The following is a 23,308-nucleotide window of genomic DNA, read 5'->3' on the forward strand; positions in this document are numbered from 1 at the left end:
TAGCTTCGCGAATCGTGCGCGCCCGCAGCAAGAACGTGAACCTTTTTTTTTTTTTTTTTTTAAAGCGCGCCACTTTATAGTCTTTTCATATTATGTGCATTGTAGTGTTACAATCACTGTGGACGAACTGCTACTCATGGAAAATAAACGTATGGCCTTACTAAAATTCATGATATAATACAATATAATATAGTATAATTTTTTTTTTGTGTGTGTGGATACTGTAGGCTAATTTATAATCTTTCTGCGTACCCCCTGCAATACCCTCGCGTACCCCTAGGGGTCCGCGTACCCCCGGTTGGGAATCACTGCTGTACCATACTGTACTGTACTGTACTGTACTGTACCAATACTGCTGTGCTCAGGTGAATTGAAGTGGGTGGAGGTGAATGGAGATGGGAGGAGGTGGGTGGAGGTGAATGTTGATTGGTTTGAAACGTCTGGAGAATGACTTCCATTTCCAGAGAAACCAGAGCAGTTGTTTGAGGTGAAGCTCGTTCACAAACGTCTGCAGCAACATGAAGAAGTCTCACATTATTTCACAGAAACGACAAAACATCCACTTCCTTCCAAAAACACAAAGCCACAATATCCTCCTCAGCTCATTCTCCACATTCTGGGTTCCCCTCCTGACTGGAGCCACAAAGACTGTCCCGACTTCTCAGGCTCACTTCTTGTCTTCTCAACACAAAGTCATAAAACACAAAGACGACGTCCAAACAAAACGTCCAGATACACGTTTCACCTTGTCACAATGCCAACGTTCCTCTTTCTTGTGCCACCGTTGTCATGAGACGTTTCTCTGAGGCGGGACAGTGAGACTTTAGGAAATGAGGCCGAGCACCTCCAACACCAGAAATGGTGGAAAGTCTGAGAAGCTGTCAAACCAGAGGGTCAGGTCAAAGGTCAGCAGTCACCCAGCACCATTTAACTCTTGCAGTTTGAGCCGCTGAAGGTCATTCTGATGTCTGAGCTTCTGCCGCCATCTGGTGGAGCAGTGAGTCATTACCCCAACTCCCCGACAGCCACAAGCCCCATTTTTTTCAAAATAAAAGTCCTTCTTTATTAAAATGACATTCAAAATCTTAGACATTAATGTTATGTTGTCAACTCGGGGTGAGCTGGCATTCAAAATAAAAGCCCCAAACTCCTTCAATATCAAAGGCCTTGTTTAAAAAATTACACCAAAAACCTAAAAAAAATTATATTTAGAGATCAGCTTGAATAGTTTAGTTGGCTTTCAACCTTCAAAATGTATATTTGATCAATATCTAAAGGGGCCAGAGGCCATGATTGGTCCGACCCTGATGGGCCAAAGTCCAGAGTCCCAGGTCCTGATCAAGGCTGCTTGCAGCTTTACATTTTTCAGTTTTACCCCTGAAAACAAATAACAGATGTTAGTTTGATGTGTATGATTAAAACACATTTAAATTACACAGAAAATCGGACCTGCAAAGAGCCAGAACTAAGAACCAGATCTGCTTCAGTCTGCACATATTTCAAACCTTTAGACAAAAGGAATGCTAACTGGGACTAACTGGGACTAACTGGGACTAACGTAGACAAGTTGGACTAACTGGGACTAACTGGGACTAACTGGGACTAATTGGGACTAACGTAGACAAGCTGGACTAACTGGGACTAGGTAGACTAGCTGGACTAACTGGGACTGACATAGACAAGCTGGACTAACTGGGACTAGGTAGACAAGCTGGACTAACTGGGACTAACATAGACAAGCTGGACTAACTGGGACTAGGTAGACTAGCTGGACTAACTGGGACTAACGTAGACAAGCTGGACTAACTGGGACTAGGTGAACTAGGTAGAGCAGGGATCTCAGATTCCGGTCCTTCAGCCCTGGATGTTTCTCCCTCCTCTGAATGTCCTGGTGGTTCATCATAAAGCCAGACAACCAGCTGCTCATTGCAATCAGCTGTGTGGAAGCAGGGAGACGTGGAGAACATGCAGGGCTGCGGCCCTCCAGGACTGCAGTTTGAGACCCCTGAGGTGGAGGAAGCTCGGCATGTGTGGAGACATGATACATATATAGAAATAGAAAGTAAGAAACGGAAAACAGAAAAAACCTCAATTCCAAACCCATCAGTGACGTCAGAGAGCTTCTTGTACTCTCAGTGTGACTGATGGTCCAACATAGTTTTTACTTTAACCATGATGTAATATTATGAGTTCTTTTGTTTCACGCTATTCATGATGTTTACTGATGTTGCCGTTAAATACCTGGGCCTGAGTAAACCTGTGATGTGTGTGTGTGTGTGTGTGTGTGTGTGTGTGTGTGTGTGTGTGTGTGTGTGTGTGTGTGTGTGTGTGTGTGTGTGTGTGTGTGTGTGTGTGTGTGTGTGTGTGTGTGTGTGTGTGTGTGTGTGTGTGTGTGAGACCATCAGTAGACCTAGGGGGTGAGGACGGGGTCCTGGTCCTGGCCGTGGACTTAAAGCCCGTCCACCTTGACGGCTCGGGGTGCTTCAACGATGAACAGCAGGCGGCGGCGGTCTAGGACCTTCCTCAGGAACTGATCGTTGACGCTAAAGTCCGTCCCTCGCAGTTCCCTCTTCACCAGGTCTTTCTCATGAAATGTTCAAACCGTCCTCATGTTTTCTGAGTCTCAGCAGGATCTTTGCAGCTGTTCTGGATGAGTGGAGACGTGCTGGTGGTCCCAATGAAGAGGACACTGCAGTGGTCCATCCAGGTCTGGACAAGGAGGACAGTAGTCCATCCTGGAAGAGATGAAGGTCTGGACAAGGAGGACTAGCTGTGAGGACAAGCTGGCCGAGGCCACGTGCAGGAGCTCTGATGACTAAAATATGAGGATTGATGTTTCTGATATTGTGAAAATGGACGAGGCGTTTCGGAGGAGAGTGGCAGGAATGGTACTTTGAAGGAAATTACTTTATGGCCTGAGACACTGAGGTCAATACTTGAAGGTTTGTCATGGAGGTCAAATCCGAGGTAACCAGGTCCAGGATGTGTCCCTTGGTGTGGGTGGGGGTGTGAACATGCAGATTTAAGCTTAGATTAGGATTTATTCATCAGTGATTGTGTTTTAAAAAGATCCATTTTGATGTGAGAGACGTTGGAGGGGTTTGGGCAGCCTGGAATCCACCGCAGGTTCTCTGTCCCACTCAGCATGCTGCAGTGTGGAGGTGCGAAGGAGGTGTGGAGGTGTGAAGGTTGCAGGTTCAATCCCATCTATGTCTGCCCACATGCCGAATTGTCCTTGGGCCAGACACTGAACCCTGAACTGCCAGTGTGAATGCAGTGTGAGAGTGAATGGTTGGTGGTGGTCGGAGGGGCTGATGGTGCAAAATGGCAGCTTTGGTTCCGTCAGTCTGCCCCAGAGCAGCTGTGGCTACAGACGTACTTTACCACCTCCAGTGTGGAATAATGCAATGTGAAGCGTCTTTGAGTGCCCAGAAAAGTTCCATATAAAACCAATGCATTATTATTTATTCCAACAGTGGTGGCGGCAGCGGACCAGAAGGACGGAATGGAGTTTCTGCTCCCAGCTGTCCATAAACTTGCAGTTGGTAGACTGAGCGAGGCGATTGAGCTGCGTCGCCGCAGGAAGCTGGAAGCTGGAAGCTGGAAGGTGGAAGGTGGAAGGTCCACTCAAGCCGGCATGAATCCGATGAAGTCAGTTTTAAAAAGCTGTCGAAGGTCCAAGCTTTTTCTGTGAAATATCTTGCTGACAAGCAGCGATATCACGAAACTCTTGGCTGGAGAAGTGGCGAACAGACGGCGTCCTCTTCTTCAGCCTAGCGGTACCTGGTAGCAGGACTAACGCGAGTTGAGTGAAGTCAAGCAAGGCTGAGGAGGAACTAGTGGAAAAGACCAGTAGCGGTTCAGATCTCGACAGTACCCTGGGTACGAGTGGCGGATCAACGTAGTCTCCTCACGCTCCCTCATGGTTTGTTTTCCTCCAGCTTGTCCTTTTCTCTCCATGCAGTTTATCTGTAGCGTGTTTCACATTTCAAATTGTTGTTGTTGACCGTATTTCGTTTTCAGGTATAAAGATACAGAAGCTAGCACGCTAACCGGCTTGCACTAGCATGAATAAAGATGGCGGACTCCCTGGAGCCGACTCCTGTGCCGACGTGCTGGATTGTACAAAGAGCAGCGTTAACGTGAGAGAACGGGACACGTGAGGCAGGAATTACACAACAGTCAATCCATGTTTCCTGTTCGTTCTCGTTGATCTTTTAATGAAACCAGATCAATGAAGAAATGATCAGGACGACGTCAGACTGGCGATATATTGTGTGTGACGAATGTTATCGTGGGGAACGTCTGAAAGCCTTGTCGCTTCAGGCTGGAGAGTGTTGGCGTGTGTGGAAGAATCACAGAGCTTTGAATTGACTTGATTGTGCTGCTGGATTTGAACACATGACAGGAATGATTGAAAAAAAGAACGTCCACGTTTTCAACATTTACTGTATTGCAAAAGTAAACAAGGCGGACAATCATATCATTCAACAACAATATGTTTGTTCCTTGGAGTCCACGTCTTTAAAAAAGTGAGCCATGACCTCAAACAGAAAATCCTCTAAATACAGAAAAATATAGATTCAGCTCAAAAAGGATTGTAAATACTTACTAGTACTGTAAAGAACAGTAGGGAAGACAGCTACAACAGAGTCTCACTGTCCCGGCACAGCGACGACTTTAATATGTCGGACAGACGGACAGACGGAACTAAAGCACGACGTGTACCAACGGAGACGTGAGGCAGAACCCAGAAGCCTCCGCCACACCAGTCCGCCAAACCAACACATCCAGGGCTCAAACCAAAACAAACAAAACCTTGAAGTATTGTACAAGTATAAAAAAGCTACAAACATTAATAAATTACATCACTGACACAGAAACACTTCACAAGGTGCTAAAAGTCCCGAACCCTTCAGGTTACTAGAAGTGAACAAGAGGCTGGTCAGAGAAACTTTAAGTGGTTGTTGTTGTTGTTTTTTTTTTGTTTTTTTAAGTATTTTTATGTAGCTTTTTTTTAATATTATTTTATTTATCTTATTTATATCCATTTTCCCCTCAAAGCTTCGTCTCTTGTTCAAACAGAATCACAATACAGTTAGCGTTGTGTACGTAAGGCCATATGACAATAAGATGTAGTAAATCTTCTCTTGTTTTCCAGGCAGCACCTTCAAACCCACGACCACAAGAACAACTCTTTCCTGGGTTTACATCTATTCTTCCATCGTTCACCAGGAACAACGGCTGTGGAGGATTTTACACTGGAATCTATCAGCCTTGGATGGATTTCTACTGAGAGCACCACCACCTCTCCTCCACCTTGAGGCTCATTTTACTGGGACGGCCGCAGAGCTGCCTTCTTCTTTCACGCCCCGCCTATATTTTAACCATCTGTCACCCCTGAACCTGAATAAAAAGGAAATGAGGCGTCAACTTGGGATTTAATCAATCACCGTGATTCTAGTTTACTACATGTCATCTTTCTGAAGGTTTATGCCGAACTTTGAGATATTATTCAAACTATATTTTGAGCTTCCTGTTTTCTCCATATTTTCACTTCTTCAAAGTCCAACTTCATACTTTCAGTTTATTCTCATCTTTTACAATCTTTACCATTAATTTATATCGAGAACATTATTCATACTTATTTAAAAATATATCTTGCAAACAACAAAGGTTTTTTTTATTACAAAATAATCAATGTTTTATTTAATTTGAATTTACATTTCACTCCCTTTTTGAATTTTTTGCTGTAATTGTGAATTTTGAACTTTATTCTTCTTTATCACATTTCAATCTAATCAAAACACAATTACCTTCTTGTTGGACCTGAATGATTAGCTCCATGCTAACACACCTGATGCTAACACACCTGATCTGGACAGTTAGCTCAATGCTAATGGAGCCATGATGCTAACAGAGGCCTGATACTAACAGAGGCATAATGCTAACAGAGGCGTGATGCTAACAGAGGTGTGATGTTAACAGAGGCGTAATGCTAACAGAGGCGTGATGCTAACAGAGGCGTGATGTTAACAGAGACGTAATGCTAACAGAGGCGTGATGCTAACAGAGGCTTGATGCTAACAGAGGCCTGATGCTAACAGAGACGTGACGGACAGCAGCTGGTCTAGATAAAGGTTGGAGAACATTTGGAAATGTACTGAGTATTAAATCCTCCACCCTGGTGACGTGGTAGTTTGAGGAGTACGCTACGTCGCTACGTACAGGCTACATTCTCTATCCGGAGCTGAAGGAGCAGAAAGAAAGAGATGAGTCTGTGTCGTGCTGCCTGTGAAAGCAAAAGAAGAGAGAAAGTATCCCCATGTAACTGCAGACCTGACATGGATGAGGCTTATCACCCCCCCCCCCCCCCCCCCCCTCCAATTGACAAGATTTGTGCTTTAGGTTGCTTCTGACCTCCCATTACCAATAAATAACTTATTCCACTGATAGTGCTCTGCAGAAAGCTAAGCGTTAACTAATTCAACTCAATGATAAGCTGCATCCATATAATAGGACCCCCCCCACCCCACCCCACCCCCACTAACAAGCGGACATGCAACCGAATACATGCAGGGGATACTTTCACAGATGTTGGAATGACTGCAATGTACTTCTACTTCACCCTGATAAACGCTGTAGTAAAATGAGACATGTTCTCTTAAAAAATATTTATCGTAGCTTCTGTACACTTTAATATCTGAAAGTTATAAAGTAGAAGTAGAGGCAAAAACCTATGTGACTCATGTTCTTCTTACAAATTGAAAAAAAAAAAAAAGTAGGATTTTCTTCTTGCTTCAGTTTGTTTTTTCTTTTTACATCTCGTCCTTGGTGTTAACCAATGAGCAGGTCGGGGGGCAGCAGAGGGCAGGAGGGGGCATCAGAGGGTAATGTCTTGATGGACCCAGCTCATAAGTTGTCAGTCTCACAGCAGCGTGCTGCTTGCTACAACAGGAGCTTCCCGTTGCGATGGATCTTTAAAATCTTTCCCAGTCTCTGTTTGGCCGTGGCCATGCCTTTCTTTAGCCGCTTCGCTGTGGAGACAAGACACCAGACAGGAAGTCAAGATACCAGACAGGAAGTCAAGACACCAGACAGGAAGTCAAGACACCAGACAGGAAGTCAAGACACCAGACAGGAAGTCAAGACACCAGACAGGAAGTCCAAGACACCAGACAGGAAGACAAGACACCAGACAGGAAGTCAAGACACCAAACAGGAAGTCCAAGACACCAGACAGGAAGTCAAGATACCAGACAGGAAGTCAAGATACCAGACAGGAAGTCCAAGACACCCGACAGGAAGACAAGACACCAGACAGGAAGTCAAGACGCCAAACAGGAAGTCCAAGACACCAGACAGGAAGTCAAGATACCAGACAAGAAGTCCAAGACACCAGACAGGAAGACAAGACACCAGACAGGAAGTCAAGACACCAGACAGGAAGACAAGACACCAGACAGGAAGTCAAAGACACCAGACAGAAAGTCAAAGACACCAGACAGGAAGTCAAAGACACCAGACAGGAAGTCAAGACACCAGACAGGAAGTCAAAGACATCAGTGAGGAAGTCAAGACACCAGACAGGAAGTCAAAGACACCAGACAGGAAGTCAAGACACCTTACAGGAAATCCAAGACACACGACAGGAAGTCAAGACACCAAACAGGAAGACAAGACACCAGACAGGAAGTCAAGACACCAGACAGGAAGTCCAAGACACCAGACAGGAAGTCACAGACACCAGACAGGAAGTCAAGACACCAGACAGGAAGTCCAAGACACCAGACAGGAAGTCAAAGACACCAGACAGGAAGTCAAGACACCAGACAGGAAGTCAAGACACCAGACAGGAAGTCAAAACACCAGACAGGAAGTCCAAGACACCAGACAGGAAGTCCAAGACACCAGACAGGAAGTCAAAGACACCAGACAGGAAGTCCAAGACACCAGACAGGAAGACAAGACACCAGACAGGAAGTCAAGACACCAGACAGGAAGTCAAGCTTCACAGCCACACCATACATCATCCCTACCACTGATTCAGGGTTAAAGGTCAGTCCACTGACTGGCTGTACAATACGAGCTAACAGAAACCCCGCAGTGTGTCCGAGGCCACGGAGCAGACGGGGGGGCTTCTGTCTTTACCTTTAGCGTCGGCGGTGGCCGTGCGGTCTCCTTTGGCCATGCTGCTGCTGCTGTTGGTGCTCGTGGAGTTGGTGCTGTTGTTGGGAGAGGACATGGACGGCCGTCTGTGGCTGAGGAAGACTCCCGGCGCCATAGGCGTCGGCCCCCCCGGTGACTTGACCGAACCCGCCGTGAACTCGTGGTCGGTCAAGCTGCCGTCCTGTGAGTCCACATTGTGCTCTGGAGAGCTGCTGTCCTGAGAGAGTTTCACTGGCTCCTCCACCACCAGAACCTTCTTTCTGCTGCCTTTCTTCTTCTTCTTGCTTTTCTGTTGCTCCTCCTGTTCAAACAGTTTCATCAGCATTAGTCCACATCAACCTACCCTAGTGGATTCCCTTTAGTATTCATGGTTGTGGTGAGGATTCACTGAAGTACGACTCAAAGTACGAGGGAAAAAAAAACAACCTCCCACGTATTTGTCATTTTTACTCATTTAAATATAATGGAAAGGATTTCAACCTGCTTACGGCTGATGGTAGCCTTTCCAGTAAGATGTATAGTCTTATATATCACAATATCCTCCATCCATTCATTATCCAGGTCCACCTGGACAGGTCTCCAGTCCATCACAGGACAAACAATCCCATCCAAAGGAGTTCAAACTACCTCTCTGTAACGCTCGGTACCTCGGCTGCCACATGGGGCTGCCGTTTCCCCGCTTTTGGTTTTTCTCCCTTTCCTTCCCCTGTGGCCTGCAGGTGGGCGTGTCCAGCTGTGGCTGGCTGGAGAACGTCTGGTTCCACTCACCTGACGACCAGACGACTTAACTGGGCTTCAGACTCCACCAGACGCTGGACTGTCGTACTTATTCAGTCACTTCCTCTGTACTTGTTGGTAGTTTGTACTTTACACAGTGTCTCTACGGCTTCACATATGTGTAGGTTGTACTCTTGATAATAAGACTGAGCTGGTAGTTTCCTCTCCTCACGGTAGTACGTATGTACAGTATGTACAGTATGTACAGTATGTCCCGTCATGGCGTGGCGACCTACCTGATGGGAAAGCTTTGCGGCGGCTGCTGCCAGGCCCGTCTCGATGGAGGCCACTCGGGCTCCGTCTCTGGCCGGTCGCTCCTGACGAGGAACCGAAGGTCCGACACGAGCTGCAGAGAAATCACACCTTGACTCCACCCTGCTGAAAACCACGTCACTTCCATGGAGTCGTTTGGAAAATCTGGCGGCCAAGTGGCACAAACGCTCCAACGTTCGATTCCATGTCAGGGGAAAGAAAAAAAACAAGACAACCTCCACCTTGAGGCTACTTCCACTGCAGGACCTCCACTCTGAGGCTACTTCCACTGCAGGACCTCCACCTTGAGGCTACTTCCACTGCAGGACCTCCACCTTAAGGCTACTTCCACTGCAGGACCTCCACCCTGAGGCTACTTCCACTGCAGGACCTCCACCTTGAGGCTACTTCCACTGCAGGACCTCCACCTTGAGGCTACTTCCACTGCAGGACCTCCACCTTGAGACTACTTCCACTGCAGGACCTCCACCTTGAGGCTACTTCCACTGCAGGACCTCCACCTTGAGGCTACTTCCACTGCAGGACCTCCACCTTGAGGCTACTTCCACTGCAGGACCTCCACCTTGAGGCTACTTCCACTGCAGGACCTCCACCTTGAGACTACTTCCACTGCAGGACCTCCACCTTGAGGCTACTTCCACTGCAGGACCTCCACCCTGAGGCTACATATAAAAAGGCCACAAGTGCTACATAGAAAAAAAATGAAAACATAATATGTTCTACATTCAAGAACAAAGTAGTATTTATTGGTCATTGTTGACTATTTGAAGACGCTGAATGCTCCCGAGCATTTCCTGTCCTGACAGTGGAGGTCCTGCAGGCAGGTCAGCTTGTCAAAGGGACGATTTACGACCAACGTGCAGAAACATTCTCACACGGCGGCGAGAACTTTGAATGAATGTGGCGTTCTGGATCTGTTCTGAAGGGAATCTCAACCGGCAGCACAGACTCTGCTGGTAATGCTGCAGGTTCCTTGTTCATAAAAGAATCAATCAGAGAATCGATAAGGAACCGGATCGTTAAGCATGGAGTGTCGATGGAGCTGGAAGGTGGAAGTGTGAGAGAGTGGGACACTCCTTACCTGTGGGGCTGTACGGGGTGTCGTCACTGCTTTTCCTCTTCTTTGATCTGGACTTGAACACGGGATTATCTTCTTCAGACTCCAAGGACGGGTAAACTGCAACCAACACACAGAGTCCAGTCATCTCTCTTCTGGGCTCGTAATGGAACCATCAATATCAGAGTGAATGTTCAGAGGAGCTGCTGGTGGCTGAGAGGAGCCGGCAGACCCTGCTAGCATGACAAGGATGAACTGGTCTTCTCTTCTGGATTAACTTCAGGATTAACTCTGGTTTATATTCTGGATTAATTTCTGGATTGACTCTGGTTTTCTCTTCTAGATTAACTTCAGGATTAATTCTGGTTTTCTCTTCTGGATTAATTTATGGATTAACTCTGGTTTATATTCTGGATTAATTTCTGGATTGACTCTGGTTTTCTCTTCTAGATTAACTTCAGGATTAATTCTGGTTTTCTCTTCTGGATTAATTTATGGATTAACTCTGGTTTATATTCTGGATTAATTTCTGGATTGACTCTGGTTGGTTTTCTCTTCTGGATTATTTTCATGATTAACTCGAGATTTCTCTTCTGGATTAACTTCAGGAGTAACTCGTTTATATTCTGGATTAACTTGCAACTGCTCCTCCCGTGACATCAGAGCAAGATGGCGGCGGTTCAGAAATCTCGCTCTGCGGCAATCGAGAATCATGACTTTATCACACTTGTTCACCCCTGGTGTGTTTAGCCCAGGTCGTAGACCCCTGGTGTGTTTAGCCGGGTTGTAGACCCCCGGTGTGTTTAGCCCTGGTCGTAGACCTCTGGTGTGTTTAGCCCGGGTCGTAGACCTCTGGTGTGTTTAGCCTAGGTTGTAGACCTCTGGTGTGTTTAGCTGGGTCGTAGACCTCTGGTGTGTTTAGCCCAGGTCGTAGACCCCTGGTGTGTTTAGCCCAGGTCGTAGACCCCTGGTGTGTTTAGCCCAGGTCGTAGACCTCGAGTGTGTTTAGCCGGGTCGTAGACCCCCGGTGTGTTTAGCCCGGGTCGTAGACCTCGAGTGTGTTTAGCCCTGGTCGTAGACCCCTGGTGTGTTTAGCCCGGGTCGTAGACCTCTGGTGTGTTTAGCCCGGGTCGTAGACCTCTAGTGTGTTTAGCCCGGGTCGTAGACCTCTGGTGTGTTTAGCCCGGGTCGTAGACCTCTGGTGTGTTTAGCCCGGGTCGTAGACCTCTGGTGTGTTTAGCCTAGGTTGTAGACCTCTGGTGTGTTTAGCTGGGTCGTAGACCTCTGGTGTGTTTAGCCCTGGTCGTAGACCCCTGGTGTGTTTAGCCCAGGTCGTAGACCCCTGGTGTGTTTAGCCCAGGTCGTAGACCTCTGGTGTGTTTAGCCCTGGTCGTAGACCTCTGGTGTGTTTAGCCCAGGTCGTAGACCCCTGGTGTGTTTAGCCCAGGTCGTAGACCCCTGGTGTGTTTAGCCCAGGTCGTAGACCTCGAGTGTGTTTAGCCGGGTCGTAGACCCCCGGTGTGTTTAGCCCGGGTCGTAGACCTCGAGTGTGTTTAGCCCTGGTCGTAGACCCCTGGTGTGTTTAGCCCGGGTCGTAGACCTCTGGTGTGTTTAGCCCTGGTCGTAGACCTCTAGTGTGTAGCCCAGGTTGTTTTATACACAGGTCTCAGGTCTGGACCTCCCCCCCGGTCACAGCCTCTACAGGACAGCGCCAGCAGACAGTGTCTGGATGAGGTGTGGTTCTGCTCACCGTAGTCGGAGTCCTTGAAGCAGGCGTCCATGTGGTCCTGCTCGTCGTCGTAGTCCAGACTCTCCACACTGCTGCTCTTCCGGGGCTTCTTCGGGAGGCGCTTGGTGGGCCGCTTGCTGCTGCTGTTGGCTCCTCCTCCCCCTCCTCCCCCGCCGGCCTTCTTGCCCCCCTGCGAGTTGCCCCTGGCCTGGCTGTTGCCCCACGGCTGCTGCAAGCTCTCTGAAGACGACAGGTTGGCCATGGACAGCATGCCCTGAATGGCCTCCTGTGTGCTGGGAGACGCAGGTGGCTGACTGTAAGTACGTCAATCAGAAATACACAACAACACAGCCATTACACGGCGGGTCAGCGCGCTGCAGGGTGAAGAGAAAGAGAGGAATGGGTGACGAAAGGCTGGACCGGGTGAGCCCTGCTTGTTTCAGTGAGGAGGAGCCGTGGACAGCGGAGGGAGGGACGGAGGAAGAGCTGTGTTTGTGTTAGTGGGGGGGGGCAAAGGGGCAGGAAGTCTCGATGGTGTCCTACCTGTTGGTGCTGTAGTCCATCCCACCCACTTGCTTGCTGGCCTGCAGCAGGTCCAGGATCCCCGCCGCGCTGCCGCTCTTCTTTTTCACCTTGGAGTTGCGACCTTTGACCTCGGGTTTGGCCTCCGTGTCTATGTGCAGTGTCTCCTCGTCGGAGGAGTCTACGCCCTGGAGACAAGGTGCAGAGAACACAGAGGTTTGTCTTCCCCTTTCACCTCATGCTCGTCAGTACAGCTGAAACTGAACACTTTCAAGATGTTGTCGATTGCTTTACTCTAAAAAGACGTCTATTATTATTATTAGAATTACAACCATAAATAACCACATAAGAGCAAGCCTGAAGTCAGTGGTTTTTCTTTTCCTCACAATTGGTGTTCTACTGTTTATTATCATTGTTGTGGAGCAGTGAAGAGGTTCCATCTGAAAATACAAACAACTTAAAGTTCTTGTCTTTATTCCAGTAGTGGAGGTCTTCTCTTTGGCTGCTAACTGAATGTGCTGAAAATCCATCCGGTTTTGCAGAAAATCATGTTTTGTTGTGGTTTTACAGTTTTTAATTCAAGACCTTTGACAGGAAACCTTCTTCTTCTTCTAGTTTTTTTACGAGTAGCATAGAAATGTGCCAAGGGTTTTGTGGCTCCAGTGCGTTGTGTTGAGTGTGTTGAGTTGAGCGTGTTGTGTTGAGTGTGTTGAGTGCATTGTGTTCAGTGTGTTGTGTTGAGTGTGTTGTGTTCAGTGTGTTCACTGTGTTGAGTGTGTTCAGTGTGTTGAGTGTGTTGTGTTCAGTGTGTTCAGTGTGTTGTGTTGAGTGTGTTCCGTGTGTTCCGTGTGTTGTGTTCAGTGTGTTGAGTGTGTTCCGTGTGTTGTGTTCAGTGTGTTGTGTTCAGTGTGTTGAGTGTGTTGTGTCAGTGTCTTGTGTTGAGTGTGTTGGGTACACAGGTGTGGCAGTACCTTGGACACCAGGGGTTGAAACTTTGGCTTTTTGGCTGGCTGGATGGGTTCTCTGATGTCGGACAAAACTGAGGAGGAGAAACTTCCATTATTGACGAGCAACAGCTTCACACAGACGATCTAGAAATGTTGCCAGATCGACAAGATATTATCTCAAAGGTTGTTTTGCTCTGATACATGGTCAGTTATTACACTAAAACTTTTTAAAGTTGTTTAAAGTTTCTTAGTGTAATAACTGACCTATAATAATAAGAAACGTGTTCGTAACTGTACTTCAGTTTAGGGTTTGCCTGTTGATGTATGGAGAGAAACTGAGGAATAAAAGGCTGTGATGGACGTGTCAAACAACAAAAATGACCAAAACGGCTTAAAGTCTTAAACATGTGAAAAAAGGTCAATACATCTGAGTGGTTAAAATAAACTAAAATAGTTAAAAGTACTGAAAATAAAGTAAAACTGTCCCAAAAAAGAGAAGAGCTAATGGCTAAAAATAGTCAGCTGAAAGTATTATTACTAAAAATACCAAAAGAGCAACAAAAAAAACCCTAATATATAACTTAATGTATTAAAAGTATATGTCAAAAATCTTTATAGAACCTAAAACCAAAAAAATAGTCAAACTAAATGTTGAGAAATTGCTAAATAAAAACATGTAATATTATTAAAATGTGTCAACCTGCTAAAATGGTTAAAATAGCTAAAATGAAATTCTAATAAAATGTCAACAGGTTTTAAATACAGTTGTGTAAGTTCAATATAAACCCAAATTTTGATGAGAATAATAAAGTCAAACTAAACATTTTAAAGATTAAACATGTTTTGTGGCTCCAGATGGAATTTATCTGAAAGAGCTATGTGAGTGCTACAAGACAAAGAGCAGACTCCGTGGCGCCGGCCGCGGAGGTTTGACGCCACTCACAGGACAGATCCCTCTTCACCGCGTTCTTTTTCCTCCTGATAGGGAATTCGTCGATCTTCAGCTCGCCTTCGTCCGACACGTACTCGTACTCGTCCCTCACCGGCTTGGGTTTGTCCTCCTTCAGGTTTTGTAACGAGCCAAAGACACTGGAGTTGGTTTGAGGTTTGAGCGTCTTGGAGCTGGAAGGGAACAAACGGCACAGTGAGGCGGCCGCCACACGCTAACATGCTAACACGCTAACACGCCAACACGCCAACACGCCAACACACCAACACGGAGGCGTTGTTTCTTACCCCAGAGTTTTCCTATGAGACATGGTGAAACTGAAGCGGTCTTTGTTTCCTGACAGCGGCGTCCTGTCGAACTTGCACTCCTCCTCCATCTTGAGCAGCGAGTCGGGTTTACTGTTCTGGAACAAGGAAACCACACATTAGCAAAAAGCTACAGGAAGGCTACACCAATGCTCACCTTCAGCGTGGTGGTGGTGGGTGGATGTGTTGGATGGTGGTGGATGTTTTGGATGGTGGATGGTGGTGTTGGATGGTGTTGAATGGTGGTGGATGTGTTGGATGGTGGTGGATGGTGGTGGATGTGTTGGATGGTGGTGGATGGTGTTGAATGGTGGTGGAAATGTTGGATGGTGGTGGATAGTGTTGGATGGTGGTGGATGGTGTTGAATGGTGGTGGAAGTGTTGGATGGTGGTGGATGTGTTGAATGGTGGTGGATGTGTTGGATGGTGTTGAATGGTGGTGGAAGTGTTGGATGGTGGTGGATGTGTTGGATGGTGGTGGATGTGTTGGATGGTGTTGAATGGTGGTGGAAGTGTTGGATGGTGGTGGATGTGTTGGATGGTGGTGGATGGTGGTGGATGTGTTGGATGGTGTTGGATGGTGGTGGATAGTGTTGGATGGTGTTGAATGGTGGTGGAAGTGTTGGATGGTGGTGGATGTGTTGGATGGTGGTGGATGGTGGTGGATGTGTTGGATGGTGGTGGATGTGTTGGATGGTGGTGGATAGTGTTGGATGGTGGTGGATGGTGTTGGATGGTGGTGGATAGTGTTGGATGGTGGTGGATGTGTTGGATGGTGGTGGATAGTGTTGGATGGTGGTGGATGGTGTTGGATGGTGGTGGATGTGTTGGATGGTGGAGGATAGTGTTGTATGGTGGTGGATGGTGGTGGATGGTGTTGGATGGTGGTGGATAGTGTTGGATGGTGGTGGATGGTGTTGGATGGTGGTGGATGGTGGTGGATAGTGTTGGATGGTGGTGGATGTGTTGGATGGTGGTGGATGGTGTTGGATGGTGGTGGATGTGTTGGATGGTGGTGGATGGTGTTGGATGGTGGTGGATAGTGTTGGATGGTGGTAGATGTGTTGGATGGTGGTGGATGGTGTTGGATGGTGGTGGATGTGTTGGATGGTGTTGGATGGTGGTGGATAGTGTTGGATGGTGGTGGATAGTGTTGGATGGTGGTGGATGGTGTTGGATGGTGGTGGATGTGTTGGATGGTGGTGGATAGTGTTGGATGGTGGTGGATAGTGTTGGATGGTGGTGGATGGTGTTAGACGGTGGTGGATGGTGGAGGATGTGTTGGATGGTGGTGGATGTGTTGGATGGTGGTGGATAGTGTTGGATGGTGTTGGATGGTGGTGGATAGTGTTGGATGGTGGTGGATGTGTTGGATGGTGGTGGATAGTGTTGGATGGTGGTGAAGGGTGGTGTTGGATGGTGGATCGTGGTGAAGGGTGGTGTTGCATGGTGGATGGTGTTGGATGGTGGTGTTGGATGGTGGTGTTGGATGGTGGATGGTGGACTCTCAGTCCCCTAAACTAGAATCAATAAAACAGACGAAGCTGGCGGAGTAAGAATGGTGGCTAGCAGTTAGCATGCGGTCCCTGGTCCCTGGTCCTCCAGGCTCCTCCCATCAGACACATGGTTCCGTATGACCTGGGCCTGCAGCCTTACCTTGTACTTCCACTTGGCCTCGGTCTTGTTTTTATTCTGCTCTCTGATTTCAAACTTGTCCATGTTGTTCTGCTTGGAGGATTCTTTCTCCGCCATGCTCAGGATGTTCTTCACAGCCTGGAACCAGACAGACACTGACTTCACCGCTCTGTGAGACTGTTTCAGGCAGAGCGCCATCACATCCAGTCAACATGCAAGAACAATAGGTTTTGTAATGTGTTGTTTCCAAATAGCTTTCAAATAAGTCCACAAATCCCTAGTTCAAACTGTGGATCTTCCGCGAGAAGAACAAAAGCTCTGGTCTTAGTGAAGTCGGACTGACCTTGGTCTTCTTTGGCTGCTCCATTTTGCTCAGGATGTCCTTTGCATGAGACTCCAGGGCTGCAAAGCTGGAGGGTTTCGGAGGCGGCGACGACTCTTTTGTCTTCTTGGCCTTCTTCTTTCCACCTTCCTTCACCTTTGGCATCTTGGGGGGTTTGGGCACCTTGGGCATCTTGGGGGGTTTGGGGGCTTTGGGGGTTTTGGGCGGTTTGGAAGTCTTCTTTCGGGACTTGTCCCGGCTGGGCGAGGCGACGAGTGCCGGGGAGACGGGCTCTTCGGGCTCGGAGTGTGTGGACGGGGCCTCCTCCACCGGGACCTTCATGCTGGGCTCGCTCTTAATGGCTTTAGTTGCATTCTGACCAGGAGGTGGAAAAGGAACGTCGGTTAGTCACGCAAGGCATTGTGGGAACGATCCACTGACCGGAGAGGACGACATTTAACTCGGGGCTCATGGAAACGGGACCAGCTGAGTGAAAACACATTCACCACCTGTTCACATTCACTACACTGAAGTGGTTCAGGAAGCCCCGCTAACAGAGCGCTCTCCTTCACGCCGTTACCTCTGACAGTCTGATCTCTTTGGCAAGATCCTTAATGAGCTGCGACGGCTTCATGTTCTCTGGAAGCTCGTCTTCGTGCTCCAGCAGGGCCTGCAACAAACACGCCATGAAGACAGAGCGGTCATGAAGACAGACCCCCCCCCCCCCCCCCCCCCCCCACCGACAAGGACCTGCTCCTACCTGCTTCTTCGTCCACGCTCGGAAGGCCCCGTTGATGATTTTGGCACCGTGGATCAGGTACGGAGCCGGCTGCTTATTGGCTTTATGTAAACCTGCACAAGACCAAATGAATCAATGAATCAATGAATCAATGAATCAATGAATCAATGAATTATGGCTGTGAAGCTGCAGAGTCGCAGGACGGAGGTGGAACCACCTGGACAGGTAAGATACCAAAATGAGATTAAATGGCTGCATTCATTAAGAATATTGGAAAAAGACTAAACAAATACAGCGACTTCAACATGGTTGACATTTAAAACAAGCTTGATAGACGGAAAAATAATAAAATAAAAGTATGGTACTGTCAGATAGATAGATAGATAGATAGATAGATAGATAGATAGATAGATAGATAGATAGATAGATAGATAGATAGATAGATAGATAGATAGATAGATAGATAGATAGATAGATAGATAGATAGATAGATAGATAGATAGACAGCTGGGGAACTAGATAGAAGGAATATATGAGATGTGACAGTGAAAATAAGATTTATCAACATAAATCGCCTGAAAAAGAATCACAAATCCTTTTCTTCCTCAATGAGTTAAAACTTCTGTTTCAGATGAAAAGTGTCAAATGAAGACAGGTGTTAATAGGTGTGATATGTAAGAAGCTCGCAGGCCAAAACCCGCAGCGCTAATGGGAACTGAGCTTTATTTTGAAAAATGAATTCCACTACGAGCACTATGAGTCCACTGGAGCTGGAGAGGAGAGAACCTCTACAACCTGGAGTCAAAGGGAGAGGAGGTGAAGCAGCCTGGAGTCTCAGTGGAGGAATTCTCTCTCCTTCATACACAATGATGGAATATTAATGAGGAGGAGGAGCAGGAGAAGGAGGAGGAGGAGGAGGAGGAAGAGGAGGAGGAGGAGCAGGAGGAGGAGGAGAAGGAAGATGAGCAGGAGGAGGAGGAGGATGAGCAGGAGGAAGAGGAAGAGGAGGAGGAGGAGCAGGAGGAAGAGGAAGAGGAGGAGGAGGAGGAGGAGGAGGAGGAGGAGGAAGAGGAGCAGGGGGAGGAGGAGGAGGAAGAGGATCAGGAAGAGGAGCAGGAAGAGGAGCAGGAGGATGAGCAGGAGGAAGAGGAAGAGGAGGAGGAGGAGTAGGAGGAGGAGGAGGAGGAAGATGAGCAGGAGGAGGAGGAGGAGCAGGAGGAAGATGAGGAGGAGGAGGAGCAGGAGGAAGAGGAGGAGGAGCAGGAGGAGGAGGAGGAAGAAGAGGAGGAGCAGGAGGAGGAGGAGGAGGAGGAGGAGGAAGAAGAGGAGGAGCAGGAGGAGGAGGAGGAGGAGGAGGAGCAGGAGGAGGAGTAGGAAGAGGAGGAGGAAGAGGAGGAGCAGGAGGAGGAAGAGCAGGAGGAGGAGGAGGAGGAGGAGGAGGAGCTCACCTTTGAAGCGCTCCAGCAGGTGGCGTCCTACGTACCAGCACGCCGTCTCAAAGTTGGGGAAAGGAGTGAGAGTCTTGACCTTCAGCCTCTTCTCGATCTCGTAGGCCCTGGGAGGAGGGGGAGGAGCTTGATGACATCACAGCAGCTGGGCGCCAACATGGCGGCCTCAGGAGACTCACCTCATCTGCATCTCCACACTCAGGTTGTGGACGAAGTGTCCGGAGAACGCCAGACAGTCCACTGGGGTCAGGATGGCGTTGATCCACCCTGAGGAGAGAGCAGCAACACGTGGTCACAACCAGAACCAGAACTATAACCTCAACCAGAACTTCAACCAGAACCTCAACCAGAACCACAACCAGAACCAAAACTATAACCTCAACCAGAACCTCAACCAGAACCGCAACCAGAATGTCAAACTCAACCAGAACCTCAACCTGAACCAGAACTACAACCTCAACCACAACTTCAACCAGAACCTCTACCTAAACCAGAACCGCAACCAGCACGTCAACCTCAACCAGAACTACAATGTCAACCAGAACCTCAACCTCAACAAGAACTTCTACCTCAACCAGAACCTCAATCTCTACCTCAACCAGAACCACACCAAGAACCTCAACCTCCACCAGAACCTCCACTACAACCAGAACCAGAACCCCCTCCTCCCCACCACCAGACTACAAAAGTCACAATAACAATATCGTCATGGACATTTTCATTCTTTCTTTTATTAAATTGACATGTTCTCTCCTAAACTCACCAACATATTTTAACTTTCTATTGTTTTGCAGTGATGTTTCTTTCTCAATTGCAGTATTTGATCATGTTCCTCATATTGTTTAGACCGTCGCTGGTATTAAAGCTCAATACTACGTGTTTCCTCAAACCTTCACAGTCAATTAAACAAGGTAAGACCAGAGAATAATAAAGGATGTTAACACACTGGAGTGTGTTAATGCAGTGGAGTGTGTTAACGCTGTGGAGTGTGTTAATGCAGTGGAGTGTGTTACCGCTGTGGAGTGTGATAATGCAGTGGAGTGTGTTAATGCTGTGGAGTGTGTTAATGCTATTGAGTGTGTTAACGCTGTGGAGTGTGTTAATGTAGTGGAGTGTGTTAATGCTGTGGAGTGTGTTAACGCTGTGGAGTGTGTTAACGCTGTGGAGTGTGTTAATGCAGTGGAGTGTGTTACCGCTGTGGAGTGTGATAATGCAGTGGAGTGTGTTAATGCTGTGGAGTGTGTTAATGCTATTGAGTGTGTTAACGCTGTGGAGTGTGTTAATGCAGTGGAGTGTGTTAATGTAGTGGAGTGTGTTAATGCAGTGGAGTGTGTTAATGCTGTGGAGTGTGTTAATTCTGTGGAGTGTCTTAATGCAGTGGAGTGTGTTAATGCTATTGAGTGTGTTAATGTTGTGGAGTGTGTTAATGCTATTGAGTGTGTTAACGCTGTGGAGTGTTAACACAGTGGAGTGTGTTAATGCAGTGGAGTGTGTTAATTCTGTGGAGTGTGTTAATTCTGTGGAGTGTGTTAATGCAGTGGAGTGTGTTAATGCAGTGGAGTGTGTTAATGTTGTGGAGTGTGTTAATGCTATTGAGTGTGTTAACGCTGTGGAGTGTTAACACAGTGGAGTGTGTTAATGCTGTGGAGTGTGTTAACACACTGGAGTGTGCTAATGCTGTGGAGCGTGTTAATGCACTGAAGTGTGTTAACGCTGTGGAGTATGTTAACGCTGTGGAGTGTGTTAACGCTGTGGAGTGTGTTAACACACTGGAGTGTGTTAATGCTGTGGAGTGTGTTAATTCAGTGGAGTGTGTTAATGCTGTGGAGTGTGTTAATGCTATTGAGTGTGTTAACGCTGTGGAGTGTTAACACAGTGGAGTGTGTTAATGCTGTGGAGTGTGTTAACACACTGGAGTGTGCTAATGCTGTGGAGTGTGTTAATGCACTGAAGTGTGTTAACGCTGTGGAGTATGTTAACGCTGTGGAGTGTGTTAACACACTGGAGTGTGTTAATGCAGTGGAGTGTGTTAACACTGTGGAGTGTGTTAATGCTGTGGAGTGTACAGAATCTTCAGAGCAGGTGTGTGAAGAGTTAATGGGTGGCTCAGACCCAGACACACCTGCTGAGAGCAGCTCCGGAACGTTCCAGCATCAACAACTCTCTAATGAAACATCATCAACACACAAACGAGCCCTCGTATCCATCAGATGTGCTCTCAGCTCAATTCATTCACAACTTCACAGCAGCAGAAACAACATTGTTCTCTATGAGCAGCTGCTGTGACCAGAGTGTAGGGACCGTCTGCAAATTACAAACCGCTGCTGCTGCTGCTGCAAAAAAAACTGATAACACAAAAATAGGTAATAACATCAGTGGTATTCACTGTGTCAGCAGAATGACTGCAGCTTCACTTGATCACACTACAACACTTGTTCTGATCGTGACACATGGTTCGTCTTCAGTGTTGTAGCGGTTTTACAGACGGTCCCTGAACATTAGTGTCGCTGAGGGTGAAATTATTCTAGTTAATGTTAATGTCTTGTTGTCGTCTTACTTTTATCATTCCATATGGAGACATCATACATTATGCATGTATTTTCACTTTATGTTACTTGGTGTGTGTGTGGGAGGAGTCATTTTGTCAGGCCACGTTTGTTTGATGTGGCTCTTTGTAGTCCGACCATCATTTTGATCTTGAGTCTGACTGGTTGGCCTCCCCTGCTGTAGTAGTTTAAATTCCACTGTATGTAGCCCCCGATTAATTTACTGTGATTTAAATCAACAGTTCAATGTTGGATTCCCACTGTGTTTGGTTTTTGGTTGTAATGATGTTTTGTGAGCCGTGTCTCTGGTGGGACCTGAGGGGATGAAGAGCGTCTGTCCTTGCTTCAGCGTGCACTTGTAACATTTGTCCACTTGGTCTGCGAAGAACATCTCGCTGTGATTGGACGACGACCTCCAGCGCTCGTACAGGGACAGGTTGGCCGAGGTGGGCTTGATGAGGAAGAAGATCTTCTCCCCCTGCAAACAGACATCCTCATCGTTAACGTCATCATCATCATCATCATCACCATCACTATCATCGTTGTCATCGTCATCATCATCATCATCATCATCATCGCTGTCATCATCATCATCTCCATCATCTCCATCATCACCATCACTGTTATTATCACCGTCATCATCACCATCATCATCGACACCGTCATCGTCATCATCATTACCATCATCTCCATCATCATCACCATCACTGTTATTATCACCGTCATCATCACCACCACTGTTATTATCACTGTCATCATCACCATCACTGTTATTATCACTGTCATCACCATCACTGTTATTATCACCGTCATCATCACCACCACTGTTATTATCACCGTCATCATCATCACTGTTATTATCACTGTCATGACCATCACTGTTATTATCACTGTCATCATCACCATCACTGTTATTATCACCGTCATCATCATCACTGTTATTATCACCACCACTGTTATTATCACCGTCATCACCATCACTGTTATTATCACCATCATCACCATCACTGTTATTATCACTGTCATCATCACCACCACTGTTATTATCACTGTCATCATCACCATCACTGTTATTATCACCGTCATCATCATCATCATCATCACTGTTATTATCACCGTCATCATCATCACCATCACTGTTATTATCACCGTCATCATCATCATCACCATCACTGTTATTATCACCGTCATCATCACCATCACTGTTATTATCACCGTCATCATCACCATCATCATCATCATCACCATCACCGTCACCATCATCATCGTCACCATCACCATCATCATCATCACCGTCATCATCACCACCACTGTTATTATCACCGTCATCATCATCACTGTTATTATCACTGTCATGACCATCACTGTTATTATCACTGTCATCATCACCATCACTGTTATTATCACCGTCATCATCATCACTGTTATTATCACCACCACTGTTATTATCACCGTCATCACCATCACTGTTATTATCACCGTCATCACCATCACTGTTATTATCACTGTCATCATCACCACCACTGTTATTATCACTGTCATCATCACCATCACTGTTATTATCACTGTCATCATCACCATCACTGTTATTATCACCGTCATCATCATCATCATCACTGTTATTATCACCGTCATCATCATCACCATCACCATCACCACCATCACTGTTATTATCACCGTCATCATCACCATCACTGTTATTATCACCGTCATCATCACCATCATCATCATCATCACCATCACCGTCACCATCATCATCGTCACCATCACCATCATCACCATCACCATCATCACCATCATCATCATCGTCGTCACTGATCCATAAAGGACATAGTCCAGAAGAGGACATGGTGACATCATCTTTCTTAACCTGCAGTTTGTTAAGAAGCT

General features: G+C 47.0%; 1 protein-coding gene across 2 annotated transcripts in view; it reads right to left on the reverse strand.

Annotated features, from left to right (window-relative positions):
* Positions 1–6,559: 6,559 nt before the first annotated feature.
* Positions 6,560–23,308, reverse strand: part of phf2 (PHD finger protein 2) — a 35,789-nt gene continuing 19,040 nt past the window's right edge. Inside the window, exons 7-22 of one of the 2 annotated variants that reach the window (XM_080494576.1) lie at positions 21,734–21,896; positions 19,052–19,139; positions 18,873–18,979; positions 17,446–17,537; positions 17,266–17,355; positions 16,707–17,060; positions 16,385–16,501; positions 14,711–14,826; positions 14,418–14,596; positions 13,499–13,566; positions 12,549–12,715; positions 12,027–12,298; positions 10,301–10,396; positions 9,183–9,292; positions 8,152–8,470; positions 6,560–7,037 (exon numbers count right to left, since the gene is read on the reverse strand). In XM_080494576.1, the coding sequence (XP_080350702.1) occupies positions 6,949–7,037; positions 8,152–8,470; positions 9,183–9,292; positions 10,301–10,396; positions 12,027–12,298; positions 12,549–12,715; positions 13,499–13,566; positions 14,418–14,596; positions 14,711–14,826; positions 16,385–16,501; positions 16,707–17,060; positions 17,266–17,355; positions 17,446–17,537; positions 18,873–18,979; positions 19,052–19,139; positions 21,734–21,896 (2,427 nt within the window). In that variant the 3' untranslated portion in view covers positions 6,560–6,948. Of the gene's footprint in view, positions 7,038–8,151; positions 8,471–9,182; positions 9,293–10,300; positions 10,397–12,026; positions 12,320–12,548; positions 12,716–13,498; positions 13,567–14,417; positions 14,597–14,710; positions 14,827–16,384; positions 16,502–16,706; positions 17,061–17,265; positions 17,356–17,445; positions 17,538–18,872; positions 18,980–19,051; positions 19,140–21,733; positions 21,897–23,308 lie in introns of both variants that reach the window. The other variant, XM_080494575.1, reaches the window with a different exon arrangement.

Source organism: Blennius ocellaris, assembly GCF_963422515.1.
Source record: "Blennius ocellaris genome assembly, chromosome: 4".
In the NCBI taxonomy this organism is placed as follows: domain Eukaryota; kingdom Metazoa; phylum Chordata; class Actinopteri; order Blenniiformes; family Blenniidae; genus Blennius; species Blennius ocellaris.